Here is a 21,862-nt window from a genome sequence, read left to right on the forward strand (position 1 = left end):
TGGCTGATACTCTAAAGGGAAGGGATGGGCCATCCAGAGGGACCTGGACAGGCTGCAGAGGGGGAACCACGCAAACCTCATGGAGTTCAACAAGGCCAAGGGCGAGGTCCTGCCCGTGGGTCGGGGCAATCCCCAGAACAAATCCAGGCTGGGTGAGGAGGGGCTGGAGAGCAGCCCCCAGGAGAGGGACTTGGGGGGCTGGGGGGTGAAAAACTGCCTGTGAGGCAGCAATGTGTGCTGGGCTGCACCCAGAGCAGGGTGGGCACAGGGCCAGGGGGGGATTCTCCCCCTCTGCTCCGCTCTGGGAGACCCCCCTGCAGGGCTGGGTCCAGCTCTGGGGCACCAACAGCAGAAGGACACGGACCTGCTCCAACGGGGCCAGAGGAGGCCACGGAGATGCTGGGGGGGCTGGAGCCCCCCTGTGAGGACAGGCTGGGAGAGTTGGGGGATTCAGCTGGAGGAGAGAAGGCTCCGGGGAGACCTTAGAGCGGCCCCCAGGGCTGAAAGGGGCTGCAGGGAAGGGGGGGGACTCGTCATCAGGGGGAGGGATAGGACAAGGGGGAACGGGGTTAAACTGACAGAGGGCAGATTTGGATGAGAACTAAGGCAGAAATTGTTCCCTGTGAGGGGGGTGAGGCCCTGGCACAGGCTGCCCAGAGAAGCTGTGGCTGCCCCCTCCCTGGAAGGGTTCAAGGACACCGACACACCCAAGCTCCAGCTCAACTGCTTTTGCAAATGCAAACCAGCATTTTCAGGAAACAGCAAGGGGAGTCAGCAATGAAAGAATAGTAAAACAAAGTTTTACTGTTGGCAGTAAAAGACGGCAGCTTAATTCTCTGTATACTCACACATACAATCACGCTATTAAAATGAATTAACTACTCTGAAAAAGCATCAGGAAAATATATCTTGTCTTCCAACAGTGCACTCAGCCTGCTTCAATTTACATGAGGCACAAGCTCTGAGCATCTGGTCTGTGACCCTCGGAGCTCCCCCCAAGCTGTCTCGTGGCTCACTCCCCTTTCCTTTTCTTCCCCTGGCATTCTGCTGAAGTGCATTTGCTCGTCCTGCAACACAAATCCCAGGCAACTCGGATAAAACCGCATAGCCAGTTCTCACAAATCCATGGAAACAAGCACAAAGGGCTGGGAACGCTGCTAAGGAAGCCCACTGGCAAGCGGGTAAAGGCAGGGTCGTGGCTGTGCCGGAGAGCTCACCCAGCCACGGCTGCGATATCCCCTCCAAACAGCATCCACCCTCAGAGCGAGGTGCTGGGAATAAGAGGTGGCTGCAAAGAGAACCATCAACAGGCCAGAAAGTGTCAAAAAAATAAGGGAATAGCCAAGTGCCCCAGCTATTCCCGTGGGTTACCTGTGGCATAGAAACTCCCAACTGTTTCCTGTAAATACAGCAGAATTCAGTCAAGCATCACTCAGAAAAAGGAAGTTTTCCAGCTGCAGAGCACAGCAGGAGCTGCTTGCTGGAGGCAGAGCCCTGCTCCTGCTGAGCAGCAGCCTCCAGCACCACCCCGACCTCCTCACTTCTGCACCAGGACATCTCCGAAGCTCTCTGAGGCCCGATGACACCGAGAGTGGCTGCAGCCAAACCAAAACGTCTGCTGGCCTTCCTGGCTAACAGAGCTTCTCATAACCAAGACCTGACCACCCTGCAAGTCCAAACTCAGCTGAGCAGCTGAGGCTTATCTTGACATAGGGGCTAAGCAGCACCTGGACTTCAAAAGCGATGAGATCTATGGAACATCTTTGAAAAGAGAAGCATGGGATGGTGTAAAAATCCCCCTTGCCCAGGAACAAGCAGGGACAGGGTCTTCACTGTTTAATTTGAACTTTCTTTCCTGTTTAGCCCAGATCAAGATCTCCTGAAAATGGATGAGCTGAAGTTAGGCTGGAAATGGGATGATTCACCCGACATCTGCGCTGGCCTGGACGGAACGACCAAACCCAGAAGGTGCGTGTACCTTTTGGGGCATTTCTCTCTTAGAGAGGTGAAAGTTGCCATTGTGTCAAGGCCAAATAGCTCCCAAAATGTAGGCTGCAGAAAGCAGACACATACACTGAAAGAGACTGACCTAAACCATCCCCTGCTTGTACTCGACATGCAAACTCCTTCAACATGACAAAGAACGCAAAGGAGGAATACAAAGATGGATGAGAAACTAATCCTGACGTCTCCCTTAAAATTCCTGATTCATTCCGTACAGTACAGACAAGGATTTCATTGTAACCCTGCCTGCCTTTTGGCCAAATTAAAAAAAAAAAATAAAAAAAGAATTCAACAGCTCTGCCTCTCATTGGCCTGAAACAGGGGGCACGTGTTTCCCACCACCAGCGCGATGGCGTGAAGCCTGCTCTCCTCAGCTCTGAGGAACTTCACATCAATCACCTGCCTTTCCTTCCACCCACCCCAACCTACGCCTTCCCTCTCCTGCTCCACATTCCCCATCAGTAACAACGCTTCTGGACTTTCTTTTCCTGTTGAGTACTGCTTTATTCAACTCCACCTCAAGCTCCTGGTTTGTTGTGAACTTCTTGGTGGCTCTGAAGCAGCCCCCTGTTTGTGTGTGGAGAAGTTCAACATGATCTGAACCTTGTGCTGAAAAGCGAGCACCAGGTGATGTCTGTAAATGCACAGAGCCCTGCAAAGAGAAACAACCTGCGCACGACAATCAGGGATTCACGGGAAGTAACTGGACAAGAATCATTTTCAAGAGACAGCTTAACAAAACAAACCGTCCTCCATTTGAACATCCTGAGCCCGGCCAGAAAGAAAAATTCATTTTCAAATGAAAAGTCATTTTCAAAAAGAATTCTTGAAAAGATTCGCATCAGCTGTGGTTTTCCAGCTCAGTCAGACATCGAAAACCAAATTCTGTTTTCATTTACATCAGAGCAAAGCTCAAAGCCTAATGAAATATTTGATATTCACCCTGATGTAAATGAGAGCAGAATTTGGTCCGAAATATCCTGGTTTCCCTACTGACTTTATTACAGGGTGAGTGTTACGCGGGAGTTCAGGTTTCTTTTGAAGTTATTTTATGGCAAGGAGACAGAGTGGCAGAGATCTAGTTTGACGAGTCTAATCTGTCCTAAATATGCACGCAGTGTCTGATTAAAGAACCACAGAGAAGCTGTGGCAGCCCTGCAATGCATAGTTACAGAAGCCACACAAATATTATTGAGCTTACAGCAATTTAAATTGGAAGGATACTGCTGGAAATTTAACCCTGGGTACTTTACATGTCAGCAACTCAGAAATGTTTAATATGCCAGTTAAATGAGTTATAAACATGAAAACTTGAAACCATGACTGAAAACTTGCCCAGGAGGAAACTGGAAAACAACAGCACAGAGCAAGAAATAAGCAGCATAATCGGATAAAGAGAAGAACAGCTAAATGCAGACTTGAGGACGGTAAAATCCCCTCTCCTTGCACACTTGCTTCACCTGCAACATCTGCCACTTCCACTACAGCAAATGACTCGATCAAACACAAACAGGCATGGAATAAATAAGTAATGGCAGACAAACTGAACGGGTTACATAGGAATTTCTGAATGTCAGCAGGAGAAAAGAGAGATGATAGAGCACCTGGAAGAAAATGAAGGAACAAAACCTTGACTAAAGATGTCAGGAAGGTAAGAAAGCAAACGGGACGTGACACATCCCTCCCTGTGACACGCAAAGGGCCCGTTTAAGGAGCCTCACAGACCGTCCCGACCAGTGGTATTTGGGCTGTAGCCATTTGCCCAAGCTACCAGCAATCCCTCACACCATCCTCCCTAACGAATCATATTTCTTCTATAATAGAGTACTAATAAGCTAGAAGAATTTAAGCCTGGAATAACAACACTGGACTTTGCATGTTTACAGTGCTTTTCCTATTTGAAGTGCTTCTCTCGTATTACCCAATTGTTCTTCAGAACAATCTCATCTGCATTTGTTTCTGTGGTTCCTTCACTTCACAAAGGTGCAAAGACAAAGATACCCAAGGCTACCGACGAGTAAACGAAAGAGCCAAACTCCAATTTCCAGTTCCAGCCCTGTGCCTGCATTCAAGGACTGCAGACCTTGCCCCAGCTGGAAGCAGAATGTCTCATTTCCATATTCTGACCATCCCTTCTGCTGGGACCCAGGAGCAAGGCTTTCTCCATGGTTACACAATACTTCCAACTCGACTTCCACTCCAGAGCCGGGGACGCCTCGCCAGCAGCCGTGCCAGTCCCACTACCCCTGGCCCAGGCAGCTCTACACCACAGCTCGCATCTCAGACAGGCTTGGTCTTGCAAAGCTGAGGTTTCTACAACAGGCCCACATTGGAGATTACTTCAAACTTTTTGCTCTAGCTCTGTGTAACAACGAGCACCTCACAAATACAGTTATTTGTCTACGACATGCAAATATTTACACTGGCTGGAAATCAGAGGTTGGTATCTCTCCACCAGAACTAATACCCAAAGCAGAAAAAATAAAAAAAAAAACAATATTCACAACTTGGTTTGTTGATCACCTCCATTAACCCGCTTATAGCAACAGCAGCATTAAGGAAAAGCATGCACAAGTCCAGTTGGGACTCATCAAGCCTAACAATTTTTTGAGCTGGTAAGTCTAGATTCATTTTTTCCTTTGATAATAAATCCACACATATATCTAGTATTCAAAATAAACTTGAACAGCAGCTTTCTAGGACTTGATTCTCACAGTAGTGCTTCTGAACCTTCAGACAATGTTCTCAAGTCCCATTAACCACTGTACACACACAAGGGATATGCTTGAACATAAACACCCATGAACGGCACCACTTTGGCACACTTGGAATACCTGTATTAATTTCAGCAGTTGACGTTTCCTCACAGACACTTGATTTTGTAATTTCTTTGCAAATAAAATTTCTCCTGAGAGTAAACCCAGGAGTTTTGCAGTTCAAGGGCTTGTGTAAATGGCTCTGAAAATGGGAGATCTAATACACCGTTCCTGGTTGTTTTATCTAAGAACATACAAAAGTGTTCAGAGACAAAAGAGCTGGAGTAAAGCTCTCAAGATCTCCATTAGTTTTCCACTTCAGGGACACAGCTCAACTGACCAAAAGGAAAAGGAAGCAATTTTCAGTCTGGATTCATCTTGCTGGGATTAAGGCTCTTTTAAAGACAAGTGTGCAAAATGATGGCATTAACATCACTCTCAGATTCTTTGCAGCTCAAAGTGATTTACAGAAAATCCGCGGTTTATGGAAAACCCCTACTCTAGGAAATTTAGCTGAATGAGGAAGCTCTAGCCAACGCCACGTGAGAGAACTACTGACAGGTGCATCAAATTCTAATGAAAAGAGTAACGTACCTCCTTAAAATTATCAAACGCAGATAAAATGATTTCATGCCCTCCTCTGACGAGGCAAACAGCTGCTAAAAGTTCTAAGACAAGCGCCTTTGTCCTGTGAAGAAAAGAAACCACAACAGTCAGTGACCACCATGTGATGAGCCACTTTTCTTTCAACCTGTTTGCAAAAGGGATGCGGAGACACTGGGAGACCCAGTTTGCATCCCGGGTATTTTTAATCTCTTGAAACTAGTAAACCTGCAAGATGCATGATGCTGAGCACCATCTGATCCAGGGCATTTTGTCTCTCCCAGGATCATGCAGTTTTCCCCCCAGTTTAACACTTCTCAAAACATGCAAAAATTTAAATCATGGATTATACTGGTGGAAATTCAAGCAAACCAAAGGCAGTTGCATAACTCTGGTAAAGGCAAACCACGTCAGCCTTCGACAGCTCGTACTCCCGGTGAGTTCACCTGCACAGACCTGGAGAGGAGGCAGTTTTACACAAGCCTGGATCACCACACATCAGCCGTTAGTCAGCCATCTTCTCCTCTGAGCCCAGTTTTTAATCAACGCGCTCATAATTCAAATCTGTATTTTTCCTGATACAAATCTGAATTATTTTCTATGATAATTTTTTATTATTCATAGCCACAAAAAAAAAAGACAAAAAAAAAGACGTGTTTCGCTGAAGTATAGGATGCCTTAGCACGTCTTTCCCCTCTTGAATCAGAAATCTGGGCAGCTGATTGACAGCAGTGCTAACACAGGCATATTAATGAGAGGAGACAAGGGATTACAGAGAGAAAAGCGTGCAGCAGACTCAGTGTAACGCTAATGTAAATAATCCCCAGTACTCCCTTACAGGGTTCACATAAGGCAAAAGCACCAACAGGACTTTATGGCCAGATGAGCTCTGAGCAGATAGTAAAATCATGCAGACACATATGAAATTAGTCTCATGCTAAAGCACTGATTCAAACCAGATGTTACAGAAAAAGAAATACCTTTTGGCTTTCAAAGTGTCAAGGCTATCTTTGGAAACCAGATAAAATGTTCACTTTCCTAGGAAATTTTAAATGTATCATTTTCAATTCTTACTCATCAATTTCTTTCCCTGTCACAAGAAGAAAATCCAAGTTCTCTCAGACAGGATCAAGGGGTTCTTACTACAGATGTTGAGGAATCTCCACTCCAAGGGTGGGCCACGAGCCGTGTGTGGAGCGAGGCGGGGGGTGATCTCTGTCAGCAGAGAGCCCGGGGGGCTGCCCTGAGCGCTCCCCCACCGGCTGCCCACCCCTCTGGGTGGCACGGGGAGAGGACAGGTATGGCTGTGTCGGTGGCACCTGTCTGGGCACAGTCAGAGATGACAGGGCCCCCACATCCCTCCTCTGGGGCCAGGATCAGCTCTGCAGCATCACTCAGAGCTCCTGCTTCCCTTTTTGCACATCTCAGCCAACCCTCAGCACCCAAACCTCCCGTTTCTTCAAAAAGCATGATGAGGGTAAAACAAACGAGGTTTTGAACAGGACTAACATGACGTTTTGTCCTCAGATTATTTTAGCCACATTTGAAAGCTTTTTTTTTTTTTCCCTAAATAAACAGAAATCTGAATAATCTACTTCTTTCAAAAATGAAAACTTAGGCTCTCTCTTGATCACCCGGTCTCCAGGCACAGGACCCCAAAAATAATAAAAACAATAAACTTCCTACATCCTTCCCATCTATCCTGTGCCCAAGCTCGCTGACTTAGGCTAAAAAACAGAAAGGAAGGAAGCACCTACTTCCATCAGGGCAAGACTTCAAGCAGTGCACTCTAAGGCAAGTGGACAGCCTAAGCAAAGGTTGTATAGACACATATATAGTGCTGTGTAGTTTAGTCTCATGCCCTGGTTTTTCTTTGCCTTGCAAATATCAGTACCTCAGATTTGGTTTTGTTAAGACATGCAAGAGGTCAGCGGCTCCAGGCTCTGCTGGAGGAGGCTGCCAGGGTCATGAAGTGGGGGGGAGAGGAGGGGACACACAGCCCCGCAGCCCTCAGTTCCACTGCCCGCTTACAAAACTGTTACCGTGGCACAGAACAAGAACTAAACCCTCACCCGAAGAAATTTCAATCTAAGGACCTTTCAGACAAAATTCCATAAAGAAGATTTTCCTACTCTTCAGGAAAATCCCACGCTAAGCTGCTCATTATCAGCAGGGTCTTCTTTGCACTGCAATAGAGCTGGAGTGCTTATGCATCACATTTTCAGCTGAAGAGTCAGTAGCTCCTAAAACCAAAGGAACTAGATGGCAACTGCTCATCTATTTGCACCGTAATACAGATTTAATCCGATTCAGAATGAGGTCTGATTTTTGCTACAGGTTTGTGCATAAACATACCCCTAGGAAGCCCTTTCCAAGTACTCTTTAACTTACCTACTTCTTAAACTCTCTAAAAGCAAGCGCAGCCTACCTGGGATTCTTGTTGTTCAAACTTAGTGCAATTTCGTTAACGGCATGTGGATGCGACATGACCATATTGAATCCATACTGAAAAGAGAAGGGGAAAACATTATTTCAGTTTTGTGACTGAAATTTTTCTTTTTAAAATCCAACAAATGACGTATCTTGTGTACAGATCTGGCGGCAGTCTTGCACAATGCTGTAAGTCAAACAAAACATCGTCGAGTTTACCAAGTCAGGCAGGACATTTCCATTTACCACCGTGCCTGAAAACTTCTCTGTCACTAACAGTGGTGAAAAAAATGGGTTTGGCCATGTCAGCCAACAAAACGGGGTCCAAGAGCTGCTCCAACACGACTGCCAACCCCTCTGCTCGTCCTTTCCTCCCTCCAACCCCTTTTTCATTCTGACAGCCAAGTGCATCATTTACTCTGTAAAGAGAAATTGCAGTTTAGCTGCCAAAATCACTTGTTTTCCAGCACGCATGCTGCCACAGAGTGACTGCATCATGCACATATCCACGAGTACTGCTGGCTTTACACTCCAAAAATGAAAAAAGAACTACTTTGGAAAACTCTGTATTGGTTATTAGCACAAGATCGTTGTTTGCATCCTTCCCATCAGGAGTAAGACTCACTGTAAATCCCAGGGAGCTGCTATGCCCAAGGGCAGAGTTGATATACGCAGCCGTGTTAGAGATACCTCGTATGGCCATACAGCTTGTAATAAAGGTGTTCACCACAGCCTTTCTTTGAAGCATGTAACTTCTAGCTGTTACTGTTTTAGCAGAAAATCCCAAGTGTCTGAAGCTACCTGGGCATGCCACATGATCACAGCATCCCACTGAAGATAAAAGAAAGTCGTGAAAATAAGATTAGCTCTGGTCTAGTTTATTCTTTGACCTGCAGTTATTGCAACTGCCTTGCCAGAAGCACGTAACAAGAGCAAAAGCTTGGATTTTCCATCAGCGCACAGCTCTTCGGAAAAAATCTTGTATTTCCTAAGTGTTAGCATTAAATTCTGAGACAAATAACCTCAGTTGTGTAGCTACAAACTGAGCCCATGGCTGCACACAGGAGCCGGCCCAACACACACGCTCTTACTGACGTGTGTCTTCAGATCTGTAGTAAATCATCTGCACGGGTACACAAGGACTAGGTTACATTGCTTCCCAGCTACACTGCCTAAAAATGAGTAAGAATTTAAACCTTTGCATCAGTTTTACCTTAACAATTCACCACTAACCTTTTCCTCCCCTGTCCTAACAACAATAGAGTTACGTGGTCCAAAAGAACAAAAAGGGAAATACCTGGTAATTCATTATGGCCCGTAAACACATGATGCAGACGTGAACATCATCTTTTTTACTCACTAATCTGGAATTTTTTAATGTTCTTCGGCTTGGCAAGGTGTTATACCTGCAAACAAAAACAGCTCTTGTCAATCACAAGACTATTTTTAGGTGGTAAGAGTTAAGGGATGGGTGAAAATGCAGACACCTTTCAGTTCTGCAGCAACCATCGGACAATACACATGCAAATAAAGCAGAAAAAAAGGCCAGGGGCTGTTTCCACTAGCAGCTTAGGAAGCTCCAGAGGCAGGGCTCCTTGTCTGTCTGCCTGCTGGCCACCACTGCTCAGCCCAGGGCCAGCGCAAACCACGAGCTGCCGGCCCCGGCCCTTCCACCCGGCACGGCAGCACAGCCCATCCAAAACCAGGGAACTCCACCTTGGGGAAAGAATGATTCGCCCTCAAGCAAGAGCACGCTGGATTTTCTTTTTTCCCTGCACTTTACTTTGCCCAAGCAATGGCACAGACTTTTAATGGAACTGAACATTCGTAGGCATCAGCAAATGTATTAATTCCCGCTGCATTTCATGTAAGAATGGTGCCTCTCTTCTATTCTGCAGCTGAGCTTTCTGAAAGCCCTCCAAATTATTTGAGGAAAATACAGCCCTTAGGAACTTTCCTCAGAAAAGAGGCATTAACTGTTTTAATTGTAACCCCTAACTGGTAAATCAACAAGGAATTCAATTAAATAAGTACAAGGAATAAACACAAAGGGAAATCTTTAAATCTGTTATTTCTATGGCACAGTAAATGAAAACCACATTTCAGCTCTTCCTGAGATACTGCTTATTTTCTTTAAGAAAAAACATGCTTTGTGAGCTGAGCACAGGAAATTGGAGCCAAGGAGACGGGCCACCATACAAAATACATGTATGTTCTTACGTGTGTGAAACTGGATAAGCAACGAGAAGATTATTACGGTCAAGAAACTCTTTTGCCAGTGATTCCCTAACTGCCACAACAGGCCGATGGTGCCCGTGGGGAACCCTGAGACCAGCACACTGCAGGACAAACCCCATCCAAACTGGGGGGGGCCTGCGGGACCCCCCGGGCTGTGCCAGGGACACAGAGGAGCAGCCCCAGCCAGCAGCACTGTGGGCAACACTGACAGCGAAGGTGAAGGGTGGTGTTTGGGGTTGGAAAAACATATTTATCCTGCTCCCCCAATTTACAGGGTAAAAACAGCCTGGAGAGAAGGTTCAGGCAGGTTCTTGACTGGCTGCAGCACACCCAGAGGTTTGCTCCTGATTTACACCTATGCAGGTGAGAGCAGAGACCAGAAGGGCATCAGCTCAGAGTCTAATGAAACCTCTAGGCAGGCACAGTAATCCTTCTGCTTTTCCAACTATCACACTCAGGCCTGAATATGGAGGAAGAAAATACAGAAATCTGCTGAGAGGAAAACAGAAAGAAAAATAACACAATGCACATGCAGTGATGTGCAAATTCTGACATTTGTTACGCAAAGAGCAACTCTGCCATGGGAGGAAAGAGAAATTCAGAGATGAAGTTTGGCTGCACGAGTAAATGCAATCTCCAGTTCAAAGAAGGCTTCTTCAGACAAGTGCAGCTGGCCTCATGCCCACCAGTGCCACCGCTGCAGCCTGGAGAACATACTAGAGAAGGCTCTTCTTCTCTTTGATTCAGAAAAACAACCGCAGTGGGGAAGTTTTGGGGTTACGGCATCCTTAGCTCTGCCTCCAGCCCCTAAATTAAACAGATCAGTGCTGGTACTCAGAAGGGCAACGGAGCTGGGGCAGGGTCTGGAGCACAGGTCTGCTGGGGAGCGGCTGGGGGAACTGGGGGGGTTCAGTCTGGAGAAGAGGAGGCTGAGGGGAGACCTCCTGGCCCTCGGCAACTCCCTGCCAGGAGGGGGCAGAGAGGGGGGATGAGTCTCTGGAGCCAAGGCCCCAGCGCCAGGCCCCGAGGGAATGGCCTCAAGCTGCCCAGGGCAGGGTCAGGCTGGCTCTGAGGAAGGATTTCTGTGCAGAAGGGGCTGTTGGGCGTTGGAATGGGCTGCCCAGGGCAGGGGGGAGTCCCCGGGATCCCTGGAGGGGTTGAAGAGTCGGGCTGAGCCAGCGCTGAGGGATCTGGGGGAGTTGGGAACGGTCAGGGGGAGGGTCATGGCTGGGCTGGAGGAGCTTCAGGGGCTTTTCCAACCCACTTGATTCTGTGAAGCCCAACTGCAAATGCTCACCAAGGCAGGGTGAGAGGGTGAGCTGGAGAATGGGAGAGCTTCCAGGGCATATGCAGACCTTTTCCATCTGAGAACCATCCCGACACTCCAAGAAAGCATGTGTGGCATGGAGGGAGTCAATGGGGAATGATCTGTCATTATTTCTCCTAAAGTATGTGGCATCCCATATAATTAGCAGGTGACAGGATCAAAGCAAACCTGGCAATTTTCGAGGCACTCCTGCACACAGGGCTCTGGAGAGCGGGAGCTCTTCAGCACGGCTGCTGCGGAGCCCAGAGCCTGGCACGGGCTCCAAAAGCACTTACACCAGTTCACAGCAGGAAAAATCCATCAAGAACTATTAAACACAAGATGCAATCCTTAGATCAGGATGTCTGAATCTACAGACTGCTGGAAGCAGGAGCACGTAGCAGGAGAAACATCACTAGGTATCTGACTTGCTTGTACGGAGGAAGTGCTCTAAGCACGTCCTGCCCTGGGCAGCATCAGAGAGGGCGTCAGACATGGCTGAGGTGTTACCACGCTTCACTTTTTTCCTCTTTCTTTCCTCTGCAGATTTTGAGTGCGTTTGGGGGGCTGCCCTACTTATTGCTGATGCTACTGTGCAGTTACTTGGGTAACCTGTGCTACTCATTTTGTTTAAAGAAGAGGTGTAGCTTTGAAAATCAGTGATTAACATTACTATTATTAATAGCAAAGATTAAAAATAAATACGTGAACAAGTAATAACAGACTAGTGTTATTCTGACTCACTAGCTCACTCCCTGACACAGACACCGTACTTGCAAACTTTCTCACTTTAAACATACAAAACAAAGTGAGTGAGGTAGCTGGCACGAGGGTCTGGGGGCATGGTGGGGGTCTGGGGGTGCAGTGGGGGAGTCTGGGGGCATGGTGTGCCGGGCAGAGACCGCAGCCCAGCAGCACCCTTGCTGTGTGTCCCCAGGAGCCTCCGCAGCTCCGGCGGGCGCGGGAGGAGAGCGGAACAGGCAGCGAGCTCCGGAGAAACCCCCCTGCCCGCGCGGAGCCCGCCATTCGCAGGCTGCAGCAATTATTCCCCTTTGCTTTCATTTTCCAGGAGCGCCGAGATGAAAGAAACCCCAAAATTCAAAGCAGAATTCAGTCAAATTGCTGCTCTTCTTTTTTTTTTTTTTTTCCCCCCATATATATGAATGCATAAATCAGCTCAGGGCACTGCAGACGGATTTCACGTTTGTGAGAAACATGACCTAGTTTTCCTGAGAACAGCGAGTGGTTAAAGCACGGCAGCTAGGTTTTGGGGACCAGACCCCGAGGAGGGGCACATTCATCTTCCAAACCTCCCTTCCCGAGACAAAAGAGGAGCAGTGCAACCTCTAACTGGGAGCCCTACATCAAGTCTGAACTGGGAGGTGTGGAAGCGCTGCCAGTGTTGGCTGGAGAACGTGTAACCACAGAGCACTAGCGTGTTTCCATACGTATTTCACTAAATATGAAAAACACTGCAATCAAAAGATGTAAAAGTCATTTCTAGTCATACAGAGATCATTCCTACAATGATTTATCTCAGTTTTAAACTACTTAAGGCTGCATACATTATTTTCTTTTAAATTTTAAATAAGCAGCGTAATTAGATCTTTATCGTGTGACTGATAGAAGAAAAAAAGTTTTCCTCAGTGCCTGGTGTATCAACTCCTTGAGTATCAGAATGTCTTTAAACATCTGACAGAGTTTTCTCAGCCGCAACAAATGGGAGCGAGTCTCCTTAAACTAAGAAAAGATGACCATAAAGCCAGAAGTTGGCATTTCCAGCTGCTCGGGGAGCGAGGAGAAGCAGCCTCGGGGAGCACGACTCCGCAGGGCAGCAGGACACGGCAGCACCGCGGGTCCCACCTCCCTGGAACTCACCCTGGGTGGAGCCTTCCCGGGCTGAGATGTTCCCCTCTACACCTCTCACTACCCGCAGGGCTTTCCTAACCAAAACGCAGGCACCCAAGGGAAGGCTGGAGGTGAAGACAACATTCTGAAGAAGTGGAGAAGCCCCCCAAAAACCCAACAGGGGCTGCGGACGTCCCGTCCAGCCGCAGGCAGGCAAATGGCTGTTTTGCAGCCTGGAGATGTTTGCTCAGAGGATTCTCCTGACCAGCCAAGCAGTCAAAACCCAAAGTAGCTGTTGTGTTTTCCTTCCCAAAGCCCACGATGACCCTGACGGCTCCGGCCCCCGGCTGCACACCCTGCTCTGTGCTCTCCCCACCCCAGTCCTCCCGCCGTCCCCGGCCGGGGGTGGGTTATTCAGCAATCAGAGACACTCAGAGCCCACACCCTCCCGCTTGCAGAGCCTCCACCCCTCTTAGTTTACAATTAGGCTGAGACACGGGCACAGAATATGCAATCGAGAGCTGCAGTGCAGAGAAAATATCTCTAGCACAGATGGGATTCTGCCCTAGATTTAGATCGCTTCCCTTCAACAGATGCAAATTTCTTCGCAGAGACATGAATGCCAAGAATTAATGAGGATTTTTTTATACAGAAACTCTTTTACGACAACTCTACACACTGGAACTAAGGCTCAAGATGCTTCCTCTGTATTAGTGGCAATCGCAACGACCCCTGATGTTATTTGTTTCCTTCCTAAAGGCAGGGCAGTAGCTCTAACACCTCCCTTTACGCGACATGAGCCAAGCCAGGGCGGATGATCTTCTTTTGCTTTTATTTCATTTCTTGTTACTAAACATTAGGCTGATCCGAGCATCTGGATGAATCGTTGGTTTTGATTTCCTGTCTGCTGCAGGTCAAAGATTATGTCACCAAGAGTATATTTATCCTGGTAATTAAATTCAGATGGTTCCTCTTTTATTTCCTCTGCCCCTCCTTTAAAGAAGAACTATAAAACCTTACTTCTGAAAAAAGCAGAAACAGAAAGCCTGACCATGTGCGAGCTCCTGCAGCGTGTAATGCTTTCCTCCTGCCAGCCACCAGCAGTGGGTATGGGATGTCGCACGTGGGGAGGGAGCTGCTCCACAGCTTCGTGCCTGTGCTGCTGGAGGTAGGGGGAAGCAGGCAGGATCCAGCCTCCCCCCAGCCGGGACACTGCACCCGCGTGGGAAAACCAACAGCCGTTAAAACCGAGGCTAAAACTCTGCTGAAAATAGGCAGTAGGGTTTAAGGTTCTTTTTCTCGTCCAGATCTAACAGAAGTACGTTTCTGATCAAAAATAACTCATTCATCATTTTTATTCAATTTGTTAACACTGTAGTTAATTTGGTGCTTGTAAAGGCACTGCCATGGTGTCTCTGGAGCCCAGGCTGCGCTTCCACCCACCAGCCGCCCACAGAAAGGTGAAAAGGACCATTCAGCCCAGCCAGCCTGAAGAAATTAATTTTGCTAAACTACTCCTGCCTCCACGTCCACGTGATTTCATTAACGCAATCAGCCAGAACTGCTAAAAAGGTCCAGTGTGTCCCAGACTCATCCAGCACTTTGTACAACCAAGACCTAGAAAAAACACCCGAGGGCGTCAACACCTCACGCTGACACCAAAGACCTGCAGATTGGGATACTCAAAGTAAGTAAAAGCCCTTTCCACCATGGGGAGTGAGCATGAATCTCAAGACAAACTCCTGCCATCTCCACCATCTGCAATGGGAGGACTTTCATGCTTAAAACAAAGACGTGTGCCCAGTCCAGAGGTACAGAGTTCTAATGTGCTGCGTTAATAACGAATACAAATTACAGCTGGTTTCTCCAATCATTTGTATCTTGTCATCTGCTAAAGACCACCGTGCCCCCATTTGTCTCCACTGGCCCCCTCAGAGTAGGAGCAAGGAGAGCTGGGGACAGCCCTCACCGCCCCGCCGGCAGCTCGCCCAGCTCTGCGTGGGCTGGGACTGCTGGTTTTCACTGGGGTTTGGATCACATTTCTGCAATTTTGTCATTGGAGGTTTGGAAGAGGTGGTGTTTGTATTACGAGTGTCCTTCTGACAGCAGAGAGGGACTTTGGAAGAGGAAGGTTTTGGCGCTTCCGACTAACTTTGGGTTTCTCTGATCTCTTAGAGAAAGCTCCAAGCTGGGTCTGCTGGACGTGGGGACCCTGAGCTTTCACCCGCCGGCAGGGGACGAGGCCCAGAGAGGGAAGGACCACGAGCCTGCGCTCAGTGGTAGCCCCTTGTTTTGCCAGTTACCAGGCCTGGCATAAAGGCCACAGCCAGCATCAAGATGACCCAATAACCAGGTTGTACTGGACACAGAAGGGTCAGTGCATGGGTGAGCGCTGGGGGTACAAACAGGCCTATCAGGTTATACATAATCAACATCAATCCCGATGATCCCAACAACAACACCACACAACCAACAACGGGTGGGATAAATGGTGAAATGCAGTTTCCCATGGAAGGGATGGGAGCAACCAGGTCAACAAGCCAAACACATCAGATCAAGGAAGCCACATCATGAATCCCCACAGAGCCCGCGTTTACAAAAGCCAGACCTGCCTGGAGCCCAGTCCCAGGGAGGCGGGAGGTCCTTCCCCAGCAGGGAACTCTGCCCAGGGCATCCCCCTCACACACAGACACTGCCCCTCCTGCAATGGTCCCAGCTGTGATCCCTGCGTGGGACACCTGACCTTGGGTTACTCACTGCGGGACCCCTGGGGCTCCTTTACCCCATGGCTCTGTCTGCCAGGCCGGCCCACCCTGGGGGGGAGCCTGAAGGGAAACTCACCCCCCTTTGGGAAGGGCTGGGGGGATCACCCACATGTCAGCCTGAGTCTGGGGTTGGGGCTGAAACCCCAGCAGTTCACCCCTTAAACATTAAAACCAGTAAGGTGCAAGCAGCTCCTCCACCCGTGCAAGGGAAGGCAGAGCAGGCGGCCTTGCTGCCCGAAAATGTCTCATTTTTGCCCCTTCAAACAGGGGCAACAAAGCTGGTTTGTGCCACAAATGGGAAGAAAATAAAATGACTTTGAGCCTGCTGGGTTTGTCTTCATCTAACAGAATCTGGAAAGATTATTAATGCGTAAAGCTGAGGAGATATTTGTTGCTTAAAAAAGGTGAGAAAATAAATTGAAACAGCTCTGGTTTTGGCCGCCCCTCCGTCCTCCCAGGCCACGCAGCCGGTGTGTGCCCACGGACGTGACTGCACAGCCGGGAGGAGCTCGGCTCTGCCACACCATGCACGGCCCACAGAACGTCCAGCAAAGCACTGAGCGTGCCTCTTCCCCTCTGTGTGCAAACACAGACGGGTCCTGCAGGGGATTCTCCCCCGGTTCAACCAGGACTGTTACCTACAAACATTCCACACCACCACCAAGCAGGCTACATGAAACTACCAGGTGCAATCAAAGCCCACTGATGGATTAAGATATGTTTGCCTGGACTGCTCTCTCATTATGGACTCTCCAGATTTTCAAGAAAGAAATTAAGTTTCTCAGTTCAATCCACATAAAAACTGAAGTATTTGACTCAGAAGAAAGGGAATTTCTAATGGGCTGGGACATCACAAAGTCTGCATTAATATTTATCTGACAGGAGAGTATGACTCCCATGTGAAAGTAATGCTCTTTCTCCCCAAAAAAGCAGCAATAAATCCCCAAAGGTTCATCCCCATTTTTATCCTTCTGCCCTCATTTTGGCGTTTGCTTCCCAAATCCCTGTGCCTCCTCTTAAAAAAAAAAAAACAACAAACCAAACCAAAAAAAAACAACCCTCAGTTGCCAAGGAAACCCAGTGAGCAGGGAATTGGCAGGGTTTAGCACTACTAAAAAGAGCTACGGGAAGCCAGTTAAAGTCACAATTAGGAACGGGTAGCCTCAGCCACGCAAGCGAGCAGACAGAAAGCCTCCGTGCCCACGTCGCCGCCGGGCGAGCGCACACCGCAGCGAGCTTGCCCTGCCTGGCTGCTCACTGCGATGGAGCTGCACTGTTTGCGAGCGTGCGAGGGTTATACCCCTTCCAGTAAGTCCCTAGTGTCGCTTTGTGCTTATCTCCTCTTCCTTTTGCTCTCATTAAACATGTACAGCACACATCAGCAGGGTGCTGAGGGCCACGGCAGGTTTACTGCTGAGGACAGGCAGGAGAGCTGGTGCCATGACACTGCCATACAGGCACCAAAAATGAGAAAAAACAGTGTTAAAGCAGGCATGAAACACTGTCTCCCCAAAACTTCTTGCTGTTTTAACAAAAAGGAATGCGGGCCAAATCTGATCTCATTTTTCATACTGCTAGGGCACTGCGGGGATGAGTCCAGCTCCTGAAATGTAAATTACCCTGTTAAGTTTGTCAACCTTCTCCTTTTCCATCCACTTCTCCCTTTCTCTCCCTTGAATGCTTTTCATAACAGAGACAGAAGAGGAGCTTCCACACAGCAGAACCCATGGCCTGGGTCTCTGCATGTCCCAGACCCATCGATGGGGCAGAAACCTCCTGGTTTTGACCAGAAATGCCACCCTGCACACCCACTGCATGTGATGAGCACCCAGCTTGTCCTCAGGAAAACATTCTGTTTTAGTTAACTAGTATTTGCTAATTATACAAAAAAATCCTTCTTAAAAACTTCCCACCTACTTTTAGCTTTTACTCTTTTTAATACACACAGTCCCTAGATATTGACAAAATATACATTTTAAAGCTTTTTTTTTTTTTTTTTTAAATGAAACACAAACCAAAGATGCTAATTCCACATAAAGGTTGGGCAGTTTCTGCCCAAGGTGCCCTGGTACAGAGATGGATCTGCAGGCAGGAGGAGGGCACTTGGCTGAAAAACACTGTACTAGGTTGCATTTCTGTGTCAGTTTTGGATATGAGTGAAGTCTCTATATATTTGTAATAAAATTGATGATAATAAATCACCAATTGCAATAAAAATGATGAAATAACACGGACAGTGGCTAAGGGCTCTATGCTTTAGGTGTGAAACTAATAATACTGTTTGCAGTGTGATAAAGAAAACCAGTATGTTGTTTCAAAGTAAACCACGTTTTACTTTTAGAAAAATCCCACTCTACGGAAGCGAACTACACTTTGAAGTTATAATGTGATAACCACACATTTTGGAGAGTGAAAGCTCCCCCTGATGCTCAGGCGGCCGCTCTCCCAAGACGTGTGATTACCAGATTATAGGGCATGGGGAGCAGCACTAGCCACGTGGCTCCCATGCCTGTGCAGCCCGGCCGGCGGGCAACCTTCCACCTGGGACTTACGAGATTTTCCGGCTCGAAGCCTCATCAGCAGAGCGCAAAGTGAAGCCGCTCCAGAGGCAGTTGGCTGAAAAGCAGCTCTGGCAGCGTTTGAACTGAAGTTGTTCAGGCAGAGAAACCAATCTGATGGTATGTGAAAGGAGGATGAGAGCAGAGGAAGGAAGGACGTGAGAGACAGAATCGGAGAAGAGCGAAAGAGGGAGGGGAATGAAGGATGCAAGGAAGGGGACGTTGAAATGGAAAATCAAAAAGGTAAGGAATAAAGGGGGATGTGAAAAAGGAAATGAAGAGAAAAAATGTAAGAGACATGTAATGTATACCTGACTTATGCATTTCTAGTGTAACTAATCACAAGCACACCTCCCAAAGACAGAGAGCAGAATCAGACATCCTCCTGCAAGCACAAGACTACCATTTCTCTGTCCAAGTAATCAAAGATTAAACAAAACCAAAACCACTGAGACCACCTTTGCAACATTTAAAAAAACCCAAATCAACTGGTCAAGTGCTTTTGCTGGACTCCACGGCCTGTATCACTTTAGCAGAGCTGTGTGTCTGTCTCCTCCTCTCCACTGCCTGATGTCTGTGAACTGCATCTTCCATGTATCCCACCCGCTACCACGCAGGCTGTGGGCGGAAGGCACCCACCCAACACCAGCTAAAGGGCCAACATTACCAGTGACTAACAAACCAAAACTCAGCCTCTGCTGGAAGATGTATGGAAAAGCTGCAAGATCTCGCTGCCTCCATCTTTTTTGGACTCTTCTACGCTCACAGTACTATGTAACAGAACTCCATAAAAGCCAAGAAAAAGTCAAAAAGCATTTGGCACTCTGAGCTGCGCCCCGAGGTAACAGTACTGCTGGACTGAAGGTGGCAGTCAGTCTGGTTTATAATAGTGAAGCATCAAAGGAATGTAACAGAGTTGACTGCCATTCAGTCCTGGGAAGAGATCCTGCCTTTTCCACAAAATTTAAAAGAAAAGAAAAAAAAAAAAAAAAAAAAAAAAAAAAAAAAAGCAGTACTTGGAAAGAGAGTAGTAAAGCCTGGGGTGGTGCTAGAATTAACAGCAGGTTTGAAGGATGGAAATGATCTTTCAAAAAAAAAAAAAAAAAAAAAAAAATCATGTTCATAGCAGCACGGAAGGAATGGGCTGCTAGAAGAGACCTTTTTGGATGAGACACTGGATGGGAGCCCCAGCCTGGCCAGGTCCCTGGAAATCTTGAGATACATTTTGGAGAAGAGAAATTGCTTCCTCTGTGCAAGCCACATTGTACCTGATGGAAACGCATCGTGCATCCTGAGATCACTCTGCCACTGGAAAGGGAGGCAGAGTTATTCTTGTCTCTTCCTCAACTGCTGCGTACCGCTGCCCTGGGTTACTAGCTTAGCATTTCTTTCCACCTCAAAACCCTCACTACAATGACAGGTTTCCTATATATGTCAAGCCTACTCTGTGAAAAGAGGGAAGATGAAAAATATTCTAATTGGAAAACCATCCTGACTCTCCTTACTGGGGCACTCGCTGTTTGCAGGTCACCCACTGCCTGACTAAACACCTTACCGTAAAGTCGAGTGTCTGCCGGAGCGGGAGATGCTGTTGCCAACTGGTGAGGGTAAATTACTGCCTCTGTGCAGGTCCTCAATAGAGCGGCTCCAAGGTTTGGACTTGTCCATTGAGTTTTCCACATTGTTCTCCAAACTTTCAAAGTCAAACCTGAAAGGAAAGAGAAATGCCAACGGCGGGTTAGACAGGAAAGATGCGCATAGCATTCTCCTGCTCAACGTCTGCAGACTGGAGCAGGTCCCAAAAGATTACCAAAAGCAAGGAGGAGAGTAAAGCAGGCTGACCTCCCTTTGGCTGCAACTCAGGGTGAGCTTCAAACCCACAGTGCAGCAAATGTGGACCTTACAGACTCACACTCAACAGAGGCTGGAAAAGCCCCTGCAGCTCCTCCAGCCCAGCCATGACCCTCCCCCTGACCGTTCCCAACTCCCCCAGATCCCTCAGCGCTGGCTCAGCCCGACTCTTCAACCCCCCCAGGGATCCCGGGGACTCCCCCCTGCCCTGGGCAGCCCATTCCAACACCCAACAGCCCCTTCTGCACAGAAATCCTTCCTCAGAGCCAGTCTATCCAACCCTGACAAAGGGAGCAGCTGACCCCATGAGCACACCACTTGCAAGGATCAAACAGCCATGGATTATTCTACTTCAATGTAAAATAAATGCAACATCAGCTGCTTTGCTGGTGAACAGCCCTTCCTTGAAGGAAGGAGTGGGAACGCTTAAAGCTGTCTCCATTTTACTTCAATAAAGCATCGTGCAAGTACTAATTCACTTTCCTCCATCGATATCTGACTGAGCATTTACACCGCTTGGTTGGCCCTTATGAATCTCTCAGCATATGCAATATATTACCGTGATCATTACAGATTTTCTTTGATTTCTGACTCACTGCCCATTGTACTGCTATTTTGAGCAAAAATTGCTTGTTCTCCTTACAGCTTTTGAGGTTATTACTCATGGTTACCACGTTAGAGAGGGGAAAAACCCAGCAAGCTAACTCGTGTACATTTGTATAATTTTAGGAAGAAAGTCTTTGAAACACTTCTTTTTGCTGTGCACAGTTTTTTCCAGCATTAGTAACATCTTAAAACATATAATTTTCCTTCATTAATTTTATTGCAACCTCACCAACAGTCTCTTTTCTGTGCAGTGATATATATAATCTGATGGCATCTTTTCTAAAAAGAAAGTATCAACTCTACTCAGATTGAGTTCCTAATGGCAACAGTACCTTTAACCTACTGCTTCTTTTTGTGTGCTTTTATACAAAAATCGACTGCTAAAACATCCTCAATGAAAGCCTGTGGATATACAAACACAGATCCTCAGCTGAATATTCATTTCAAATTGTGCGATATAATGATTTTTTTCCCAATTTGTTTTAATAGAGTACATTTAATGATTTATTACCTAAATGACTGAATCTGACTCCCAACTAACCAGATGTCAGAATCGTAAAAACTTGCTTTATAGTCTTCCCAACTTGCAAAATCACCTTGAAATGCCTGCTGTTGTCTTGCAGCGCATCTACTGCAGAGGATGCTGCCAGCTTTGCTTGCCAGGAGCCTCGTGAGAAGTGGCTCGTGCGTGGAGGTTGCTCTGAACAGGGTGGGCTGCAGGGTGGGCCTTGGGGTCGGGCACTAATTGCAAACCTATCTCTAAGGAAGCCTGCATGCTTCCACACATTTGCTGAATATTTTTTGCACTGTATCCCTGAGATGGTCAGAGGCCACAGCTTAAAAATGTCAGTATGCTCTTAGAGATAATCTCAAGGTTTAAACTTAGGCTTTTTTTCT

The 21,862-nt window shown here is 47.4% G+C and overlaps 1 protein-coding gene across 9 annotated transcripts in view; it reads right to left on the reverse strand.

Annotated features, from left to right (window-relative positions):
* The window catches only part of FMNL2 (formin like 2), a 150,135-nt gene that overhangs the window by 33,235 nt on the left and 95,038 nt on the right, over nucleotides 1-21,862 (reverse strand). For 5 of the 9 annotated variants that reach the window (XM_074910204.1, XM_074910200.1, XM_074910205.1 and 2 more), the window contains exons 6-10: nucleotides 20,064-20,216; nucleotides 18,503-18,622; nucleotides 9,091-9,199; nucleotides 7,792-7,868; nucleotides 5,355-5,448 (exon numbers count right to left, since the gene is read on the reverse strand). In XM_074910204.1, the coding sequence (XP_074766305.1) occupies nucleotides 5,355-5,448; nucleotides 7,792-7,868; nucleotides 9,091-9,199; nucleotides 18,503-18,622; nucleotides 20,064-20,216 (553 nt within the window). The remainder of the gene's footprint in view (nucleotides 1-5,354; nucleotides 5,449-7,791; nucleotides 7,869-9,090; nucleotides 9,200-18,502; nucleotides 18,623-20,063; nucleotides 20,217-21,862) is intronic. The other 4 variants (XM_074910207.1, XM_074910209.1, XM_074910208.1 and 1 more) reach the window with 1 other exon arrangement.

The sequence above is a fragment of the Athene noctua genome, chromosome 7 (assembly GCF_965140245.1).
Source record: "Athene noctua chromosome 7, bAthNoc1.hap1.1, whole genome shotgun sequence".
NCBI classification, from domain to species: domain Eukaryota; kingdom Metazoa; phylum Chordata; class Aves; order Strigiformes; family Strigidae; genus Athene; species Athene noctua.